General features: G+C 48.4%; 1 protein-coding gene across 5 annotated transcripts in view; it reads right to left on the bottom strand.

Annotated features, from left to right (window-relative positions):
- The window catches only part of Sema2a (Semaphorin 2a), a 339,187-nt gene that overhangs the window by 74,840 nt on the left and 244,136 nt on the right, over positions 1-20,211 (bottom strand). The window contains exon 1 of one of the 5 annotated variants that reach the window (XM_070665273.1): positions 2,678-3,981. The exons of the other annotated variants lie outside the window; for them this stretch is intronic. Coding sequence (XP_070521374.1) covers positions 2,678-2,717 — 40 coding nt within the window. The 5' untranslated portion in view covers positions 2,718-3,981. Of the gene's footprint in view, positions 1-2,677; positions 3,982-20,211 lie in introns of those variants that run through there. 5 annotated transcript variants of the gene reach the window in all.

The following is a 20,211-nucleotide window of genomic DNA, read 5'->3' as shown; positions in this document are numbered from 1 at the left end:
ACCGGTTCGCAAACGTGACAGCGATCTCAAGCGTACGTACAGAGGAAAGCTTTTCCAACATAGTTAATGACACCCGTGAAAGTCACTGTGAAGATGTCATTTTACACTGTACGCCGGCGAATACAGCGCGAGGGAGGGTGGGCTATAGAACCAGCGGATTCATATATCAATACCGTAAAACTAGGACGATTATTTCATAGTTTAAAAATAGGAAAGAAGCAGCGGTATAACTGAAATGTATTTCGCGTCGTCCGCGAACAGTGAATTAATATCGACTGTCGAAACGTTAACTTTGTCGGTGCGGTCTCTTAATTAAAATTCACGTGTTTTTTTCCAAACACGAGAAAATCCGAGGTTTTTCCCAGGCTCGTCCCGCGGCAGACACTACGGTTATTGATGGATTGGTTTTACGCGCTTTTTCATATGCATATTGATATTTAATATATATGCAAACATTGTATAATCACGCAAATGAAAGGCGCGCGCGACCCATATGCGCCGAGAATACGCGGCGGCGCTGGTAGATCACAGCCCGGGAATACGAAAGAAAGGATGAAGCTTCGTGAAAATCGCACGTGCTATCGTCACACACACACGCAGCATTTCAAACGAAAGGCACTGCGATCATTTAATCACCGCTGGCTTAATGAGCGACACGCGGCACAAAGTGCGACCAACCTCGGCATTGTACAAAAAGATTTTTGTTCTATTGCTCGGAAAAAAATTTATTTTATTGTCACGTTATTATCTGAAAAAAATCCTGAGTGGAAATTCATTGAAAACTGCGAAGTCTCTTGACCGCCGTGGTCAGCTGAGCACGTGCGCGTGTTTACATTGGCCTGCGACCATCGCGATTCGCGGTTCGCGGTGGTGGGGTACGGCCGGTTTTAAGTATTACATTTCTAGCTCAGTTCTGGCGAATTTCGCTAGACAACCACGAGATAAACCACCGATTGACTAGCTCGTCATAAGATAACAGCCTCAATTTCTACCCGGGACGTTATCTCGCCTCGTATAACCGCGTTCGTCATGCTGCTCTTCACGCTTTCTCTCGAAATAAAACAATGTCGCGACATTTCGTAACGAAAGTGGCGTTGCTTTCAGGTTCTCTTTCGCGTTATTTTACGTACGTTGAAAAAGATCTCTCTCGTCTCAATCAGATTCGATCGACCGGCGGTGACGAGACTCCGTAGTGAATACTCCATTGAGCGATAAGCGAAATGAATTGTACGATGTTGAAAGTTCGAAGATGCTTGCGAACGTAATTCTGTCGCGATAAATTTTTTTTTTTTTTTTGCGGATAAATGGAGGCATTCAGCTTTATTGAAAGATATCTTTTAATTTAAGAAGTTAATTATCGCGGAGTTGCGGAAACTTGCAACGTAAATGCGGTTACGTATTATATATACATATAATGTTCGTTTGCATGGATGCTCTAATTTCCGATATGCTTGTTAATGAAATGGACCGCGCAGGCATCGATAGTTGAATCGCGTGTGGATTAAATAGCCGTACAACTGTGCCTTTTGCTGCGAATGATTCGTTTACATGGCGCGGAATAGGTACATGATATGGTAAGTGGGTTAAAGCTATAGAAACAGGTGCGTTGGGATTGCAGTCGATCGTGTGTGACGATGCGCCGCAATTGCCATGCTTCTAGAATCGTAATTCGATAATATCGCCAAACCGGCAATACGCAAAATATAATTAACGTGAATGTATTAAAATGCAATCACGATATATTCATTTTCCGCGGCGTTTCCGCAAAGTCGAGTCCGGTACATCGAATCATTTTTACAAAGCCCCGACATCCGTTCCTTCCCGTGCGTTGTTGCAATAAATAACTTAATAAAATAATAAAAGTTAATTAGATGAATTTTCGTTCTAAAATAATATAACGTTATTCCTTTCCGAAAATAGCCGTGAAATAATATCAAGTAAGTTTTTTTTTTTTTTTTAATTAAGAGCTTAATTAAATTAAAGTAGATTAATTATCGTGGATATAAATTAACGTGACATTTAGTTTACTCGTGTCTAGGCATAAAAAAAAAGAAAATATTCCAAATAATATCAAGGAGGACGCACGTCGTAACGATAAATAAAGTAGTAATAGTAATTTATCGTCAACGTATAGCGCATGTTGTTTTACGGCGCCTATGTACGCCCATTTACTGACGATCTTGCCACACGGTTATAGGTGTTCACAGGTGCTGGAAAATATGATACTAATAAAAATAATGGGGAACGATATTACGGCGACGCAAGGGGATGGCGGAATGGCTTCTGCAAGTCGCACGGGCGCTTGCCACATGAAACTAAGCCAAGATAACACACTGCGAAATTTTCATCGGTGCCCGGCGCTTATTAAAATTGAAGAAAAATGCGAACATCCGGCTTCTCAATATATTCCATTGACCCAATTCTTTAATATTAGTGACTTTAAATCGTAATCTGTATACATAATTTATACACGGTTTATCGGTTTATAGATTTGATATTCCGAGCTCCCTCGAGTTGTTCATTATTCAATATTTCGTTTCCGGTCACTTTCTCTGTAAAATTAGTAATATCAGCGGTCTGGGCTAAAAAAAAAATAGCTTTAAGAAAGCAAATTGTTTTATTTTCAAGCCCCACGTGTCTCTAAATAAGCATTCATACCGTTACTTTTACGTATCACCTTCATTCAGAATCCGATGCGACCTTGCAGATGCAGTCATATCTGCAATTTATTATACAGCGTGTGCCATTGATTGACTCGCAGCGTTTTCAATAGGATCCGCGTGGGTTGTGCTTCCTGTAGCTTCGTCAATTATTGAGGCGCTTTCGGTAACAGAATAATCCGACAGCTAGTTTATTCCGAAAATAAACATCACGCTTATAAATATTCTTAACGCGCGTTAGAAAGCGTAGGTTTCAAGCATCACCTTCCTTAAATCAATCAAGAGAAAAGTAAATTTTGCGATGTAATCCAATTAGAAACTGATCGATTTGAACCATTATATCCACTGCGAGGATCCTATTTCGAAGAATATATATCTCTTGCGTGAAATAACGCAAATCGTGCAACACAAATCCAATCTTCGTTATCTATTTAAAGCGGCGCAAAATGCATTTTCGAATTATCGTACCGTAGTCTTCCTGTAACGTGATTTGATCCGTAATGAATACACACGCAAAAGTCAAACTGAACATCACTTGTCACCGCGCGCTCTGGCTTTCATCGTAATCATAGAACCATCCGCCTGAAGTGCTCGCAACTGTTCTCTCGCCGAAATCCATACGCGGAACTCGTACCTCCGAAAACAACGGTGGCTCAAATAAATTTAAAAAAAAAAAAGGAAAAAAGAAAAAAATAATAAAATCGTATCATCGATCGAAAGTCATCGCGGAGAATGTTGTATTCAAGATTCCCGCGGATAGCCACGTTTGCCGCGCAGCGAATACGATTACGCAACGTTCTAGGGCCTCTAGGCAACGCTTACGCGAACCCATCCGCGCATATATCAGCCACATTGTGCATAGCTGCCCTCACCTCGGTTATCTTAATTACATCTGTAATGCATACCGCGATGCCGTCGGCACGGAATACGTAGGCCTCGCGCACATGCGCCGCCGCTGCGACATCGTTGTCGTCGTCGTCGTTGTCGTAGGATCGCGTACAAGTACGTTTGCACATCGGTGAAACGCGCGTCCGTGTGTACCCGCGCGCTTTCAGCGATCACACGTGAACGGCCACCCACACGCGTGCCGACGCACCCTTCACGCACACGACAGTGGCTCTGCTCCCGGGTGCTATCGCGGTTGAGCTTCGCGTGTGCACGGGGTATTCTCTACACGCGTATGCGTGCGCGCACGCGAGCGCGTACATATCACAACACACCGCGCCGTAATCGTGCCGCGTACGAGCGTCATATCTACCCTCCCCCGCCCTGTAAATCACGGTGCGCTACAGTAACCTACATTCGCGACTCGCCGGGCGTAAGAATGCCCTTTCAGGGCACACGCGTACGCGCGTGGACGGATGCACCGGCGCGGACCACCGTCGATGGCCAATAATACGGGGAGACAAGACCAAACGATTTCACGCCTGCTGCCACAAATGTCAACCGTCAACGCGTTCTTTCCTTTCTTTGTTTTTTTTTTATATATATTTTTTTTTTTTTTTTATTCCTTTGTAGCGATTTTTCTCTCCGAACGCGATGAACGCCTGTGACGCGAGCAGCTCCGTGTAGTGTGACGCACGAGTCACGGAACAAGAGAACATCTCGCTCGTTATACATCGGTCTATCATACTTTCGTCACGGAGTTCGCGTGTTAAAAAAAAAACAAAAAAAATTCTCTCGAAGGTTTTCAGTACAAATCGCGACTCCCAAGCAGTAGTCACGCATGATTCTTCGTGATTTATCGCGATACAACGCTCGTTATTCGCGGGCGTGGTGTTGAAGACGAGATCGAACGTAGATGGTTGTTTCCGGACGTTCATTGCGCCGAACCAAGCCGGAGCCGATAATACGAGAACGTTAATGCGTTTAATCACGATCAGACGAATCAAGTGGCAACCGCAGACATATTTTAGTAACATAAAGAGGGCTGTTATCCGAGAAATTGGATATTATCACGATATACGATACGCCTGCTAGACGGTAACATTAATAAAGTGGTAAGGCAAAGTGTTCTCACTTGTCCTGGAGGGTAATAATGCCCGTTTACATGTACAACAGTACCAGGTGGAATAACGCGGCAAAACGATCGCAAACTTTACGTTGAAAATGCCATAAATTACCGGCGTTCTTTTATCACGGTGAGACACGGCGGGATATACGGAGCATTCGACGGAAAGCGCAAGCCTCCTCGCCGACGTTTCCTCGCAGCAATGAATCTAATTGGAATTACGGTGCAACAAGTATATTATCGCGGCCGGGTCGTACAATTGTTAAATAAAATGTGGCTTTTCCCCGCGCTCGGCTGCGGGCGGTTTTTAACAATTTAAGCGCGCTAAGCGGCGGAAACGGGCCGAAAGTTTTAATCAAAGGAACCGCGTATTATTATTTGCCCCGACATCGCGGCGCTTTTGTACCTCGCAGAAATTAACGCGAGCATATTTGGATAATTTGACGTCGATGTTATCCTTTGTCTCGCGTACCGAAGTGGCGTAATTACAGAACGAGTTTAACTGCGCGGAAAAAAGTATGCTCCGGATAAATCTCTTTTCTTTTTCCCCGTCGGAATTATATTTTCCAATTTCACGGCCTTTTGTAGGTGCCATGGCAGTTTTCCGTGCAAAATACAATTAGCGTATCTGGGTCAGCGGCATGAACATTATAGGAAATTATGTAACAGACTTCGTCAGTTACACAAAACTTTTTTTTACGACTCCTTTCAGAGTAATGAAAAAAAATCACCTTATTCTTTCCCGGCATAATTACTCTAACGACATCTGAATTGTATTAAATTGCGCTCTATTGAAAAATCGACGACCGAATTAGCTCACGTTAATGATTTCTCGCATAATTAGGTAGCCCGCGTAGCGATTCGATCAGCGTTCCGTTTATCAACCGGCGGCTCGCTTTAATATACGCAACTGAGACTTTACAACAAATGAAATAGCGCGGCAGAATCAGATGGTGCATTAAGAAGAGATCAACGAATCGCCCGAGGCATGTGCCAAGATAATTAGCGAGGCCCCCCCTAGGGTGCCTTCTTATATGATGAGGCACCCTAACGTCGTGTGAGAGACACCCTATATTTAAGGTATGATTAATTATTTACCGGACGGCCCGGCAACAAATAGGAATAATTCTCCCTCGTAAGCGTGCACGCACGTGCGCGTGTGTGCGTTCGTAATTACTTCGTTTCCATCGCAGCCGGGCGCAGTTACACGCGAAAAGGAGAACAAAGTCGACGGGACCGGTGGCGACCGTGTAACAAATAATCCGTTCAGTCGCGTTTACGCCACGCCACCGACAATCGATGGTTCGTTTGTTGAGAAACGTGACCAACTACGGACTACAGGCCGCAAATTTTTCCGTCGTTAAGTACGATAAACGTACGTTACGTCCCAATATCGAAGCTAGGTAAACGCGACCGGCATCCGACAGGAAGGGGGGAAAAAAAAAAGCCCAAAGCGAAATTAAACGGTAATATAATCTCGTTTCGGATTGCTGACGAATGGAAACCCGAAAATAGCCGCAGCCCCGATAGGGAAACTTCCAAATAGCCATCACGCGAAATTTCATTGCAACATCGCAAACACAATCTCTCTTTTTTTTTTTTTTTTCGATTTTAATACATTACGTTATGAAATTGCGTTTGATCAACCGCGAGAATATTATTAAAACAAATGTTAAAAAAAAAAGGAAAAAATACAAATAAACGTATCATGCGTCTGTCCGCGGGCTGTCCGTCGAGCCGCGACTGAATTGCTTTTGAAAACTTGTGCCCGCGCGAAACCCAAAATGAACTCCGGCTCCATATCTCATCGCGGGCGCATTCAGCTCAATTCCAGCCCCGGCGCACTTTTACTTCCTTTGTGCCCGCTTCATTGTCTCACCGGCGCACGTAGGCGAGGGGCACGGGCGATCCGAATGCACGTAAGGCCGATTATAAATATCGCGCGACGCCTGCGTTTCGGGGCGTGGCCGGCCGAATGCATAAATCACTCTGTAGCCCGGATGAGGGGCACCCATTGTGGTCGGACGGGTGCGCGCAAGTAACAAAACTAATCTCCCGCCCGAAATTATCCGCGCCGACTTCCCGCAGTGGAGTGTTACGGAAACTTCACGCTGGGCCTCCCCCCCATCCCCGTGTCCTGCGACAATCGTCGCGAGCAATTATGGGCGCGTGCAGGGCGCGTTACCGAATAGCCGCGTGCATCGTGGTGGCACGAGTGTGTTATCCGGGATATGTCGATGTCGCGGCCAATATACGGCGACAATACCCCGCGATACGGCCGGGATCGTTTGTCGAACGTCAGAATTGTTAACTTCGCCGGCAGGGTCAATAGCCGCGCGATAGTCGCGTTACGTAGCGCGATAATGTTTGTCGAATCGATAAAAGTGTAGCGTCTCGCGAGCCTGTCATCGCCCAGCCGCTCGAAAGACGTTAATCGACTCGACGTAATGTTGTGACGTAGGAGAACAAAGGCGCGCCTCTTTAGTCCGCTTTCCCGTAGACACACCTCGCGGCCGGTCACGGATCTCCGCGGAATCGCGCGAACTTAATTTTCGATAAATCAAGTGGCCGCCGGGGCACGTTCCCGAAGGGGTGGGCGCGCCAGGGTCCTTTCTCTTCGCTCACCGCGTGGTGGAAGTTACCAGCGGGGCGGCTTCCTTTCACGCTTCCGAACAATATGTAGGCAAAGTTGGCGCAAAGTTTCGCCGATCCGTGGCGCAAGGTCGGGTTCCCCGGGCAGGGGAGAGCTCTGAAAGAGGAAGGCTCTGTTCGGCGCGAGTTTCGGGTTCTTGCGAGCCTCGAGTCAAGCGGTTTAAGCAAGGCGTTAAATAGCTCGCAAGTTTCGCCCTCCGGCGAAACAATGTGGTTCGAGTGCGAGCACGGCTAGGCGCGCGTCGTAGAAAGTCGCCCCCGTAAACCGAGGAGTCCGCAAGTACCTCCTCCCCCCTCGTTCACCCACGTTACCGCGGCGTTTATCCGTCTTACGCTATGCCTATCAAGTCGGCCCGTGTGTCGGCACGGCAAGCTGTACACACGCGGCGTTTCACATGCACTCTGATATATCGCGCGGAGTTCGTCCCCCTCGAGGTTAAATATCGCGTGTCTGTCGCTCCTTCTAACGTTGGCGTGCGCCGGCTGACGATCGAACGTCGCGGAAGATTTCTCGTGGACGCAAGCGGCAGCGTCCGTCCAGGCCAGGAAAGACTCGCGCGAGGATATTTTCAGCCTCTTAACAGTTTAATATCGCGAAAATTAATATCGCTCTACGGCGTATCAAAGGAGAATCGACGGGTTTTACCAATAAAAGGCACAGCTGATTTTAGATACTAGGCGCGAGGTAGCCGAGGCTTGCTCGGCCAGATATTCGGCAGACGCGAAACGCGAAATGGATGCGGCGCATTAGGTGCTCTACGGGAGACATTCCTGCTGGCGACGTTGGCTCGTTAACTCGCGCGACACCGAAGACACCGGGCGGATTTACACGCGCTTGACCGGCCGCGATGCGCGAATTTGCGACCGCGTAACACCGGCTGGATGCCACGCGCGCGTTTACGACGGCATCGAGTCACGAAGCGGCCGTAACGCGGCCTCGCCGACAAGTAAACGCATGCATTACAGTCGTCAGAGGATGCACTTGGCGCGTACGTGCAAAAGGGAGAGAGGGGGGCCGCAGGTACTTCTCTCTGGACGTTACCGGCTTCCCGACAAAATTATGATCCCGTTCGGTTTGCGCTGTCGGCCGGCCGTGATTGCATAACAATGAGGGGGATTCCGGGAATTGCTTTTACGTGTCTGGAATTGCTCAGGGGGCCACAATAGCTTCGCGGCGCTGCATACCTGCAGCCAGCTGACGGGCGAGAGGGAGAGAGGGAGGGGGCGGTGGTAGCGGCACGAGAGGAGGATGACCAGGGGGTGGCGGCGGTGGGATAGGAGCGGTCGGTCGGAGTGCGGCTGCGGAGGGTTTGGAGAGCGCGGGCCTGGCATTATGCGTCATTGGGTAATCTGGCGAACGATTCAATCGAAGCGGCTGGCATGTCGAGCATGTGGACATAATGGAGCATCCGTCTCTGCACGATAAGCGTGTGTAACCAACGCGCTCGTAGAACCCTCCGGATAGATCCCGCTGCAGTCCTCACGCTGGCGCGTACATATCGCGAAACTGACGACGAACCTCCCGTACCCTCCTCTTCGTTCCCGAATAACGGCATTCATCGTGCTCTACCTATCCCCGTTACGTCCTTCATACTAGTGATCCTTCATGAACTCAAATACAATCTCGGTACCGCCGAACCGAGCCGTTCGATCGCAGTTTGCAGTATTCAACAGTCAGATCGAAGCTTAAGCTTTACGCATCGACGATAGGCACGTTACGGCAAAGACGGATTATCATTCGGCTTACACTTAGTCATGTTCAATGCCACTGCCATTATTTCAATCGCGTGTAATTTTTCGCGTCGCAAAAAAAAAAAAATTAAAAGAGTGATAGAGAGAAGAAAAAAAAAAGAGAACGAGATCACATCGAGGGAGGTTTTGAAAAATTTATCTTGCCGTGACGAGCCGCGGACGCGCGGTGCTTAACGTAGAAAAGATTAAAGCGCGTGCATAAAACGCGAGAGAGAAACGCAGTTTCAACTCTCGCAAAATTAGCCGGTCAGCTCGGCGTGCGTGGAAAAAGAAAAAGCGAACGCGGGGAAATTGCACCGTCGCGGTAACGCGGAGCTGTGCGTAACGGAAATGCCGTTGAATGCACTCGCGTATACGTGGCTGGGTGCAGCGGAGATAAACATGACGCGGCAGCGTTAGGACGAGTAATTGCCATTTCTCTCGCGGAACTTTGCTTCCAGCGCCGTTAATTATTATATTTAGATATACGGATAATCCCGGGGCCGATATCCAATTTCGCGTCTACCGATTCGCGAGTTACGACCCTATTGTCTATTGTTGGCCGCGCTCTCGTCCGTGTGCTCCGCGCGAGTGCGCGTGTATTCGTGAGGAGCGCCGCGCGCGACTCCGACGTTCTCGAGCGCGGTTTCTATGACAGCGAGAAAAAACTTCATTTATCTCACGATTGATTTACCGAGGGATTTTGATTAATCGGGTCCCCCCAGCTCTGGACAGTCTCTAGAATTGGGTTTCCGGCCGCCAGACGAGGCGACCGACGGCCCGAAAAGTTAAGAACGGCGAGAGTTACCGGACCGTTTATCCTACGTGCACGCGCGTGGCTGTCGGGTGCGTGTGTATGCGCGTTCAATTTCCGATAGTTACAACGGCGGCGCGAAAGGGTCGGTAAAGTTCAATTTCAACGATGTAACTTCAGAGCCGCCTCGGCGAATAGCTTCGGCGCGCAAAGTCGTCTCTTTGTTGGCGGGGCGGGTGAATTTTCCCCGCAAGTTTTCTCGAGCGGAGGTGTGCGCGCGATACGCGAGGAAAACGAATGAAACGTCGCTGAAAAATCCCGCCGCCGTAGCGTTTGCGTGACAGGTTTCGAACGACGGGGACGGAGGACGAAAATTCCATTTTCCAATTTCGAACGAACGTCACCGACTTGCGATCGGCGGACTGACTTTGTTTCATATTCATCTACGGTGCGCGCGAACGAGCTGTCTCGAGACACCGATGAAACGCGCGTACGCCGCCGGTGACAAAACGACCTCGAATAACGGAAGCAACTTTTCATGCTGTTGCGTCAGTGAGGTCCGAAAATAGATTAGCTCGGCAGCTTCGCCCTCGTAAAACCGCGAACCTTGTTATTCTCGCAGCGCAGTTACGAGCGAACTGCTTTTACTGTTCCGGCTGTACACACGTTTTTACGTAGCTTCGGGGAAAACGAAGCAAATAGCTTCGAGAAAATACTAATGCGCCGACAATTCATGCCGCGCGGGTCGCAGAGTCTGAGCAGGAAGCTCAGAAATCACCGAGATTTCAATCAGAGGCCATTACGGCGGTCGCTTATACCGCCGTCCGAGAGTTTCAGCTTTCCGCAGTTAGCCCATGTGAAGTATGGTCCTCGCTGCCCGACGATAACGAGTAGCCCGAGTGTTCCGTGTTACGTCCTTCCTGCCCATTGTAATCACCCGAAATCTCGACAATCACCGCGTAATTTGCAAAAAAGTGACCGTTTCGAAAAAAAAAAAAGAAATTTTACTTGACGAAAGTATGACGTGTATCCCGCGAGCTCGCCGGCAGAAAAGTACTTTACAATTATATGGCATCTGAGTAATTTAGGTGCCACGAAACTCGTTACACATCCAGCCGACTCAATGGTGGAGTAGTCAACCATAGTAGTCGTTGAATGCCAAGCGATCTGCGGCGGCGTCTCGAGTGGTTCTAGGAACTTCCCTGTAGAATACGTTTCTAGGGTGGTAGATGGCTTTGAAGGGTGTACTTTACGAAGTACAAATTACTCGAGAAACACAAGGGAACCGTAGATTCTTCAAGTGTCGAACTTTTGATCTCGCATTGTGCAACGTGAGATATTCGGAATATTTAGTAGCATCTCATGTTTTACAGCGCGAGTGCAAGTAAGCGTAAAAAATATTTCTGCTTTTTCTTTTTCTTTTTTTTTTTAATTTATGACTAATTAACGACGGGGAAAGAAATTTCGGAATTCTAATAACCGACATGCATTTTTCTACGGGAGGGAAAAAAAAAAGAGCGCAAGGGTCGGTCTTCGATAGCAAAGGGATGTCTTTGTTAACGCGAATTCGGTTGACGTTTACAGCGGGCGTATCAGCGTTCCAAGGCGACGGAAGAATTCAATATGGCCTAGGTCCGAAATTGCCTCCGCGGAGAATGGAATTACATTTCCATTGTGTTTCAGGCATTCGCATTCGAATCATACGGGCGATTCCGCTTCGCCGTGTTACGGCGACCCACACCTAAGGCATTCGAGGACCCTTTTCGTGAGCGGTGCGTTGACGCTTGCCCCCCCCCCTCCCTCCCCCTCTCGTCGTGGCTCGGTCGGTCCACGGGAGAAAGAGAGTGACCCAAGAGGTCCCGCGGAACATAGAAGCTCGCCATAAGTCATCCGCCTTCGATATTAGCGACCGGGCACACCCCCTCCGTACGACCCTCCGCCGTATCCTTCCATCCTTTCTAGTCCCCGAAGTCCAGTTTCCCATATTGATATCGACTAACTCCGTGCGCATATAGAGTCGCGCGGATCGCCATAGAATGCCGTGTACGTACGCGAGAATGGCCGATACGAGAGCCCGGGTATTAGTTGGTGTCGTCGGGGCCCCGGAGAGCCATTCATCTCGCATTTGCGAGAGAGAACGGTGCGAAAAGAACGCAGAGAACGAACGTTGACTTTTATGGATAGACCGGGCGTTTACCGGCAACAACGTATACACACAGCGCGTACAGCACACGATCTCGCAGCCGGTACATCGTATACTAGACGGGGGAAAGCGGAGGAGTAAGAATGGGAGGGTGTATTTTTCTTTGTTTACCGTCGCGACGTTTTCGGCCTCATCGTTCCGAGCCAAGCCGGGGAAAGAAACGCGCGCCGGTCACCAGGGAACGATTCCTCCGCTCGCAACCAACAGTCCCGCGGTAATATGTACGACTACATCGCCGTCGACCGCTGCATTTACGCGTCCCGGTAGTAATATCCCGGCAAAGTTTGTTTTTATAAATGTTTAAGCTACCCGCGGAGGTTGTATAAAAATATATCGCGAGTAAACCGCGCACGTGGAGTTATTTATTCGCCGTGCGGCGAAATTAATGAGGAATAATGAACGCGTAAAGAGAGAAATATTTTTTCTATACGCGCGAGCGTGCGAGGTTTCCATTTTTATCTAATGTACGTCCAAGTAAAAGTGGCGGTTCCGATGACTAATATTCCGCTCTCTCTACAGAGATTGCTTATCTACCTCGCGACAAAACGCGCGTCCCACATTCGCCTATTACGGTATTTCTTCTTCCGATTCGAAGCCGTCGATAAGTCACATTTATCCTTGGCTTCCTTAAAGTCACGTCACGTCGGGAACGCCGAACGTATACCCGAGTGCGCTAAACGCTACAATTAAAAGAGTAATTACAGGAATTTGTGTTAACGACTTTCAGGAGCATCCGGATGACGACGCTGTTCGTCTTCCTTGCTTTACGACGCGATTAAAAACTTCTCGTCCCGATAGTTCTTTCGCTCCAATTATCGGCGCGTCGTTCCCGATTTTATAGTCGATCGGTTTAATAAAAGCAAATAACACGTTTAAAAAAAAAAAAAAAAAAAAAAATCAGGCAAACGAGCGGGAGAGATTTTTATGAACGCAAAACCGTCAAACGAAATAGCTCGCATATTTCTGCTCGATTTTATTAACGCGGCACGCGAAAAAAAAAAACGAAATAAAATAAAATAAATAAATAAAACAACGAGAAACCGATCAGGTTCTCGATCTCAGTCGCAGGAATTACGCCGCTGCTTCTCGGCGTGACTCGCGCATTGAACAACGAGCGCATCAAAGCCGAATTCCGAAGGAAAACTGGAATATGCGCGACAGCCGCGCCTCGGGCTGCCGCAGGATGACGCGACTTCGCGTACCCACGGTAACGTAATAAACTGATGGATTAGAACGAGGCTCGGCTGGCACGTCGACGTGACGGCACTCGAGCCCATTAATTCCACTTTACCTTAATTCCGAGACGTAACGTTCGATCCCTGTGCCCCGTCGTGCGGCAATCACGGTATTCTCATAATGGGACGGGAGTTATTCGGTAATTATCCGGGAGCCGGGCAATCGGCGATGCGAGAATTAAAGGGAGTTGAAAAGGCAATCAATTGCGAGGATCGTGGGACGTCAGTCATTTGCGAAAGTGGCCGGCTGACAATTGTTTATCGAGCCGTCGAAACGTACGCGGAGGAACGGAAAAAAAAGAAAAAAAAAAAAAGGAAAAAAAAAGAACGAGCAAGGGACAAAGGGATATACTTCACGGTCGGCGAGCTCCGCGGTGGCAGTCGTATCGGACTGCACGAAATTGTCCGGTGTGACTTTTAAAGGTTAATTAGATTATTGGATCGCGATAATAGCTCGGGCATTAACATTTGTCGAGCTATTACGGGCGCGATTGAAACGCGATATATTCGGTGCCCGGGTGCGCGTCGTAGAAAACAATGAAGCGACCGAATTAAAGCGCGCGGCTCGGAAGCGCGCGAGCGATGCGACGTAAATTAATCCTTTTGACACGGATCCCGCGCGACGATCCCGTCGACAACTCGTTCGGCCTCTCGAAACTACGTGTCACTTTAAATGCATTAATTTCACAAAGACTCGCCGCGCGCGGGATTAAACGGCCAGCCCGGAAGAACGCGGTTATATTCCTACACGCTTCGATATTAAATACGTTTTCGTGTATTTTTTCCCTCCGCTTCGACCGAGTGGCCGACTTAATTATCCCGTCAGCTCGCTCGTATCCTTCTATGCCGTGAAACTCGTTCATCTCGCTCTCTGCAGCTTCCTCCTAACTTTGCGCGCTGAGACGAGTAGATGAAAACGGATTGCCTCTCGTCCGACTGTATTTCCACTTACTAAAGTGATATTAATGGGCCGCAAACGACGACAGTCTGCGCGCCTTCTCCGATCGCGGCTGTTTCCGACCGCGAGGTGAGATAAGAGTAATCACGACGGAATATTAACCGAAGCGCGGACAGCGTTACACCATTCGCGACCATTTGAAAGAACGGTCGAATACGCGTGCTCCGCGGGAATTCGACCGGCGCGATATGCACTTCGCGCCTCGGATGCCTTATGATTTCGGGGCGCGATAAAGTTTTCTCGACGTTCTCGCCTCGCCGAAACGGCGAGAAACGTACGCTCGCGGCTAAGTAGCTTAACGCCATAACTGCGATCCAAATTAGCATGCGCCACTGCTTCCACGGCGCGATGTCTAGAGCGTAGTAAGTGGGCCAAACTCTCGGGGGACGTATTCCGCGAAGTAACGCGAGACTTCCTCCATCGCGTTGTTATTACGTTCGATAAATCCGACTCGCTTCCGCGCACAAGGCGAAATGCGCCGCGCTCGTTCACGAGTTAATCGGTTCGATCAATTAAAAAAAAGAAAGAAGAACGTACGCGTGGGGTGCGCTTTGTCGCGGCGCACCGATGTCTGAATTTAAAATAATTTATTTTAATGTCGTTGGCTCTCCGATCGAAAGGGGTTCCTTTGTAACAAACGGCGGCCGCGGTTATGAAGATTCAACGATAATTTCGTACGAGCTGATCGCGTCCAACCATACGGAATATCTGTCGAAATCGGTGTTCATTCTCCGCCCGGCTCGCTCCGACCGGAACTATTGTAATGCCTCGACGGTCACGATCACAAAAGTCATCATCGATCCGAGGCCGGAGCCAGCCCGGTGCATACGCGTCGGCCAGACGGACGACGAGGATACAAAAGTGGGACAATATTGGCAAATGAGACGGTACATTTGCCCGGGCATTGTCGAGAGGCGTCGGGGGGATGACCGGGAGCGGGCGGACGGACGGCCGGAACGCATCGTAATTGCGTGCATTGTTTGATGCGTGCCGGACGACTCTGAATCGGCGTCGGGAGCCGCCAGCTTCGTGCCTTAACTTCGTTTCCGAGCGCATCGCGGTCGAACGCGGGAGGAACGGGCGTCGATGATTTACCGGCTCTTTTCCCCGTGACGCGCGCACAGCATCTTCCGTCATTTCATCTTCCGCGACGGATGAGTCACTCATCGTAATGGACCGTGAATGATCATCAGTAAGAGGCCATCCCTCTTTTCGTCGTTTTCCACGTCCTCTCTTTTCTCTTCTATCCTGTCTACGAGTTTTTTTTTTTTTTTTTTTTTTATGGACTCCCTTGGTCCCGCTATATTATGCCGGTCGCGTAGCAGTGATTCCTAAGAAGTCAACAGTAAGACGAGGATTAATCTCTCCGGAATAAGATCTGTTTTAACTGAGAAAAGCTCCTGATTGCAGCTCACGATGGAAAGTTGGCCGGGGAAGTTTCCGCGGGCGGATATTCCGAGCGGTAATTTAACGACGTTCGGCAAAAGTAAACATTTCGATATTAAAATTTTTAGAGCGCTACTAATTTCTATTTGAAAGTAAAATCTGCATTACAAGCAATCTAAATGGATTTGTCAAAATGATTAATCCGAATTTTACACGGGAGAAAAAAAAGAAAAAAAGATAAGAAAAGAAAAAAAAATCGAAAAGTTACGTCGAGTCGTTCGCGAGAAGAAATTTGAAAAATAAATTTCCGCCCCGATATCCGGGAATCCGGATTCGGGTCGTCTCTATAAAGTTTCATTACATTCAATGACAGTTCCTCTTTCAAGTCTCAGCCGTAACCGTAGCTGACCCGCGCGTTTCCGCTGAAACCGTCTTACCACGAATCACTCCAACTATTCGCCGCAGTAAACGTCAACAGCGGGGCACGAAGATACCGTCTCTAGAAATGGAATTCCACAAGCCCTTTCGTAGCACCGAGTCGTTTGATTTATCTGCGCGGTCAGCTCTCGCCGTTTGCATTTAAATCTTGGCTGCGTTTGCGTAAGGAATTTAATCGTCACGTTTTATCAAACGGAATCGCGACTTTCTTAAACAGCGGCGCAGATTTAGCTGGCGATATTTCGGGACTGTTAATCGTTTCGAGTAATGTCGAACACGTCGCGATTTATTTCTCATCGCGTACAGCCGGCAAAGGCTCGCCTCGAACGCGAAAGAAGTACGTACGGCGTTTGGCTGCGAGTGGCAAAGGCGAAACTACACGGAATCGGTGGCGTAACGCGACAGGACGATACGAAAGAGACACGCAGATGGTCCATAAAGCAAACGAGCCACGACCTTATCGCCCGGTCCATCTGTATTCACGGCATTTCTGGCTTTATCTCGCGAGAATCGTCCTCCTTGTAGTACCTCTCTCTCCTTTTTCCCGCACCTCCGTCGTTACAGCACACCTCTGTTGAACGAACGACTTATATCTCGCCTGTCTGTCCTTTTCTGCGTTTCTTCCCTCTACCTTCCTCGGAAGATCGCTTGCCAGCTTACCCGCTCGCCCGTACCGTCACTCCATCGCATCAGCATCTCTGTTTTCCACTCTATCGCCCCGTCACATCTCGACTCTCCCTGCGCAGCGTCCCTATTCCACCTCATTGTGTATGTGAGCGTGTGTGTCGCGGACTTTCCTCTTTCGTCCTCTCGCGTCTATTCTCTCTCCTATTATCCCACCCGCTCTCTGCGCACGAGAAAAAAGAGCGGAGAGAAACGACCGGTGGCTCGGGATGGAAAGTCTCGCCGCCGCCCATCTCTCCACACGGCTAATCCCTCTTTTTTTTTTTTTTTTTTTTTCCTCGAAAGTCATCGGTTGCACCGCGCAGTGAATCTCCCTCGGCGCACGGCGCTCGGGGCGAACGCGGCCGGATAAAGCTCGAGCTTCAACGAATGATCGGACAATCTTTCACACGCTTATGTCCTCTTTTTTTTTTTTTTCCTCTTCTTGCCCGCCGGCACGCTCGTTGGCACGCTCGCGGAAATACCCGCGGCGGACATCGGTATGACAAATATCACGGCACGTTGGTGCATTTCTAATGTCGCGCATTCGTTCCCAGAGGTGTGACCGTAACCGGAAGATGGATGATCCGGGGGGGGGAGGGTACGGAGGAGTCTCCGGAGTTTGTCGGGTATTTATCGCCGAGTCGAATCTCCGCGCTCTGGAAAAGACTAACGTCGCGCGTCGTTGACGATACAGTCGAAGTTTCGGCGATACCTCGCGCTTACACGCCCGCCGACGCTACGTCGCCACCCCGGGAGAGATTTTCGGTCGAACGTATCACCGAGAGAGATCCTGAAAGGATCCGAAGTGGATAGAATGGCGCCCGCGAGTTATCACGGTGGAAACTATTGCGGCAATTTCATACTCGGCGAATTCTTTGCCGAGCCATCGACGACGCTCTGAAACGGCTGGCACTCCGGGGAATGTTCATTCCGGTAATTTCGGTGTCGTTCTTCTAGCGCGCCCTCTCTTCCTCCCCTTCCCTACGACGGTTCCTATCGCGGAAGTGGAGCATTGTCCTACTTTTCGATGAAAGGCACGCTCTTAGAGAGAATCGCTATCGAGGAACCCTAGCACGTTGGAGAAATTTCGCGATCGGATCGCCGAGATCCTCGGCCCGCTGTGTAGATTCGTGGTCAGCCGTGAGCGATCTCTCGATTACGACCCTTGAGACCGGAAGAAGGCGCGTGAAAATCCACCGGGCGCGAAGAAAAACCCTTCGATTGTCCCCGTTCAGCCAGCTAATGGATGAATTTAACGCACGACGCGTCGATCGCCTCCGGTGGCGTAAAACGGAGTCAAAAGCGCTGATCAGGAGACGAGATGATGGAGCATCGATTCCTTTGTTGGCCGCGCGCGAACGCTCGCGGGAAAGGGGGAAGCGACGGGGGGGAAAGAGGAGAGCGAGAAAGGGAGTTTCTTCTTGCGCATCAAGACCTCCCGTATGCGGCATCTCGAGCCGGTCAGACCGGTACTCGACGGTTATTGTCTGGCGTACCTGCGGGCGATCAGTTCGCTCACGCATTCTCCGGGGTCCATTCGTAAATTCACTCTCGAGGCGTCTTTCTTTCGAGCCCGGCGCACCGAAAGAGAACGCATCGAGTACAAAAGCCCGCTTTCTAGAACCGAAGAATACTCGAATCAATTTAATTTGCCTCTTATTGTACTTAATGTTGCGAGCGCGCGTAGATATTTATTATTATGTACGAGGTGATTTTCATATGGAGTGAAAATCAATATGATGTGTATTATAAGCGGCCGTAAACCGCCGAATTATTACTTTATACTTTGCGCTGATACATCCGATATTCTTCGTATTATTTTATTTTATAGTTTTACGCTAAATTTATTTTATGGATCGGTTATCATCTGGTTTCCGATTTAATTTACGGTCCCGCACAAAGCGCACCGCCGGCAGATTATTACGGGGCGTTATTTTGTTTTAATAAATCTTTCTCGTTCGTGATGCATTACGCATCCGCAGCGGCGGCACGCGGAAACGCAAAGGATAAATTATTGCCGCCATAATGCTTCACGTATTACGATCTGAAATCGCGATTTTACGTGGCACGGCCGTGAAAGAGGCATTACTTTTTCACTCGCCCCATAGTCGCACTTTCCGTGCTAGCACTTCATGCGCGGCCATTTCGCACGATTGCACCCACCGTACAAATCACTGTCCATTCCGAAAACGGATTTAAGCGGGATTGAGTTATTAATTTAAAGTTGGTCACCAATCGCCGTCCATTTACGGTACACGCGAAAACGTCCTACGAGCAAGTGGGATAACCAGTTTTGTCACTTTCCTCAGTCGATACGTGTTGTCTCGTCGATCAAGCGCGGCGAACGAGTGTGGGCTTCAACGAGGCCAGTCAGTTCCACAATTTGATGTCTTTATTCTGCCCGCTCGCGCAATATCGTCGGCGTCATCGCGTCGCGATCAGCGGTAATCGTATAAAATGGAAATCAAAAGGCTTCGTTCTAAACGACTAATTACGGAATAAAATCATAAAAAGCTCTTTATACTCGCTTGGCTTGCCTCACACCAAGCGAGTCAACGTCGGCTGATTTGAGGCTCGATTTAATTTGCAACTGAGATCTTTTAAAAAATACGTGAAGCGTGCGCAACCGCGTTATTTACTTGCAACGCAACAAGTTTAATTTTCGTCATTTTTGCTAATAAAATATAACTTTTTTGTTTCAGATGAAAATCTGGAGCACCAGACTGATATCCCTGTTAAAGTGACCAGTGCTGAGAGGAGGAGCAGGCTCGGGACGGGCATCCTGCATCGGCGGAGCAACTTTTAGGTAAGCATTGAATTTTTTTAATAAAATCTTTATTAAAAAAAAAACTTTTACCTTTCTTTTTTATTAATTTTATTAATTAATATACTGACATATCTACATTAATATTTTCCATTTTATGTTACAGTCACCGGCAGAATTCTACAACTCCGCTGATGCTCATGCAGATTGGTGAGTCAAATAATTTCTCTTTTTATATATTACAATTTAAGTCTCTTAAAAAAAGCGCGCACATGATTTCTTCTCGTAAAAAAATAAAATTCGACAGCGATTCAACTTCGTTTGGATTTATAAATTAACTTCGAACGAGAGATATCAATCCGAATGTCTCTTGAAGTTTAGTTCGAGCCCGGTTAATGATAATGCAACGTGTATTTAACGAGGTAACTGGCCGTTGATGAATTAGCCGAAGATACCGTGGGGGGTCCGTGCATGCACGTCGGTTAAAAACTCAAGTAATTACTTTTGCATATCAACACCCGACGATACGGGATTAATTAATAAAGCATGCATAATCCCAGACGTCGAGAAATTAACTTTTCCATAGGGCGGCCGACAATGCACGTGCATTAGCGGGTAACTGATATTCCGTCACACTCGCGAATGTTATCTCGATGTAACTCTCGACCTCGATTACACGGTAATTCGTGGAAAAGCTTATAATTGGACGAGGAATGTCGCTAAATGGCGCCGAGCGAAGTATAAGTGTGAGAA

This window comes from Cardiocondyla obscurior, linkage group LG13, assembly GCF_019399895.1.
Source record: "Cardiocondyla obscurior isolate alpha-2009 linkage group LG13, Cobs3.1, whole genome shotgun sequence".
NCBI lineage: Eukaryota > Metazoa > Arthropoda > Insecta > Hymenoptera > Formicidae > Cardiocondyla > Cardiocondyla obscurior.
The sequence above is the reverse complement of the archived record's forward strand: the minus strand, read 5'-3'. Positions and strand labels throughout refer to the sequence as shown.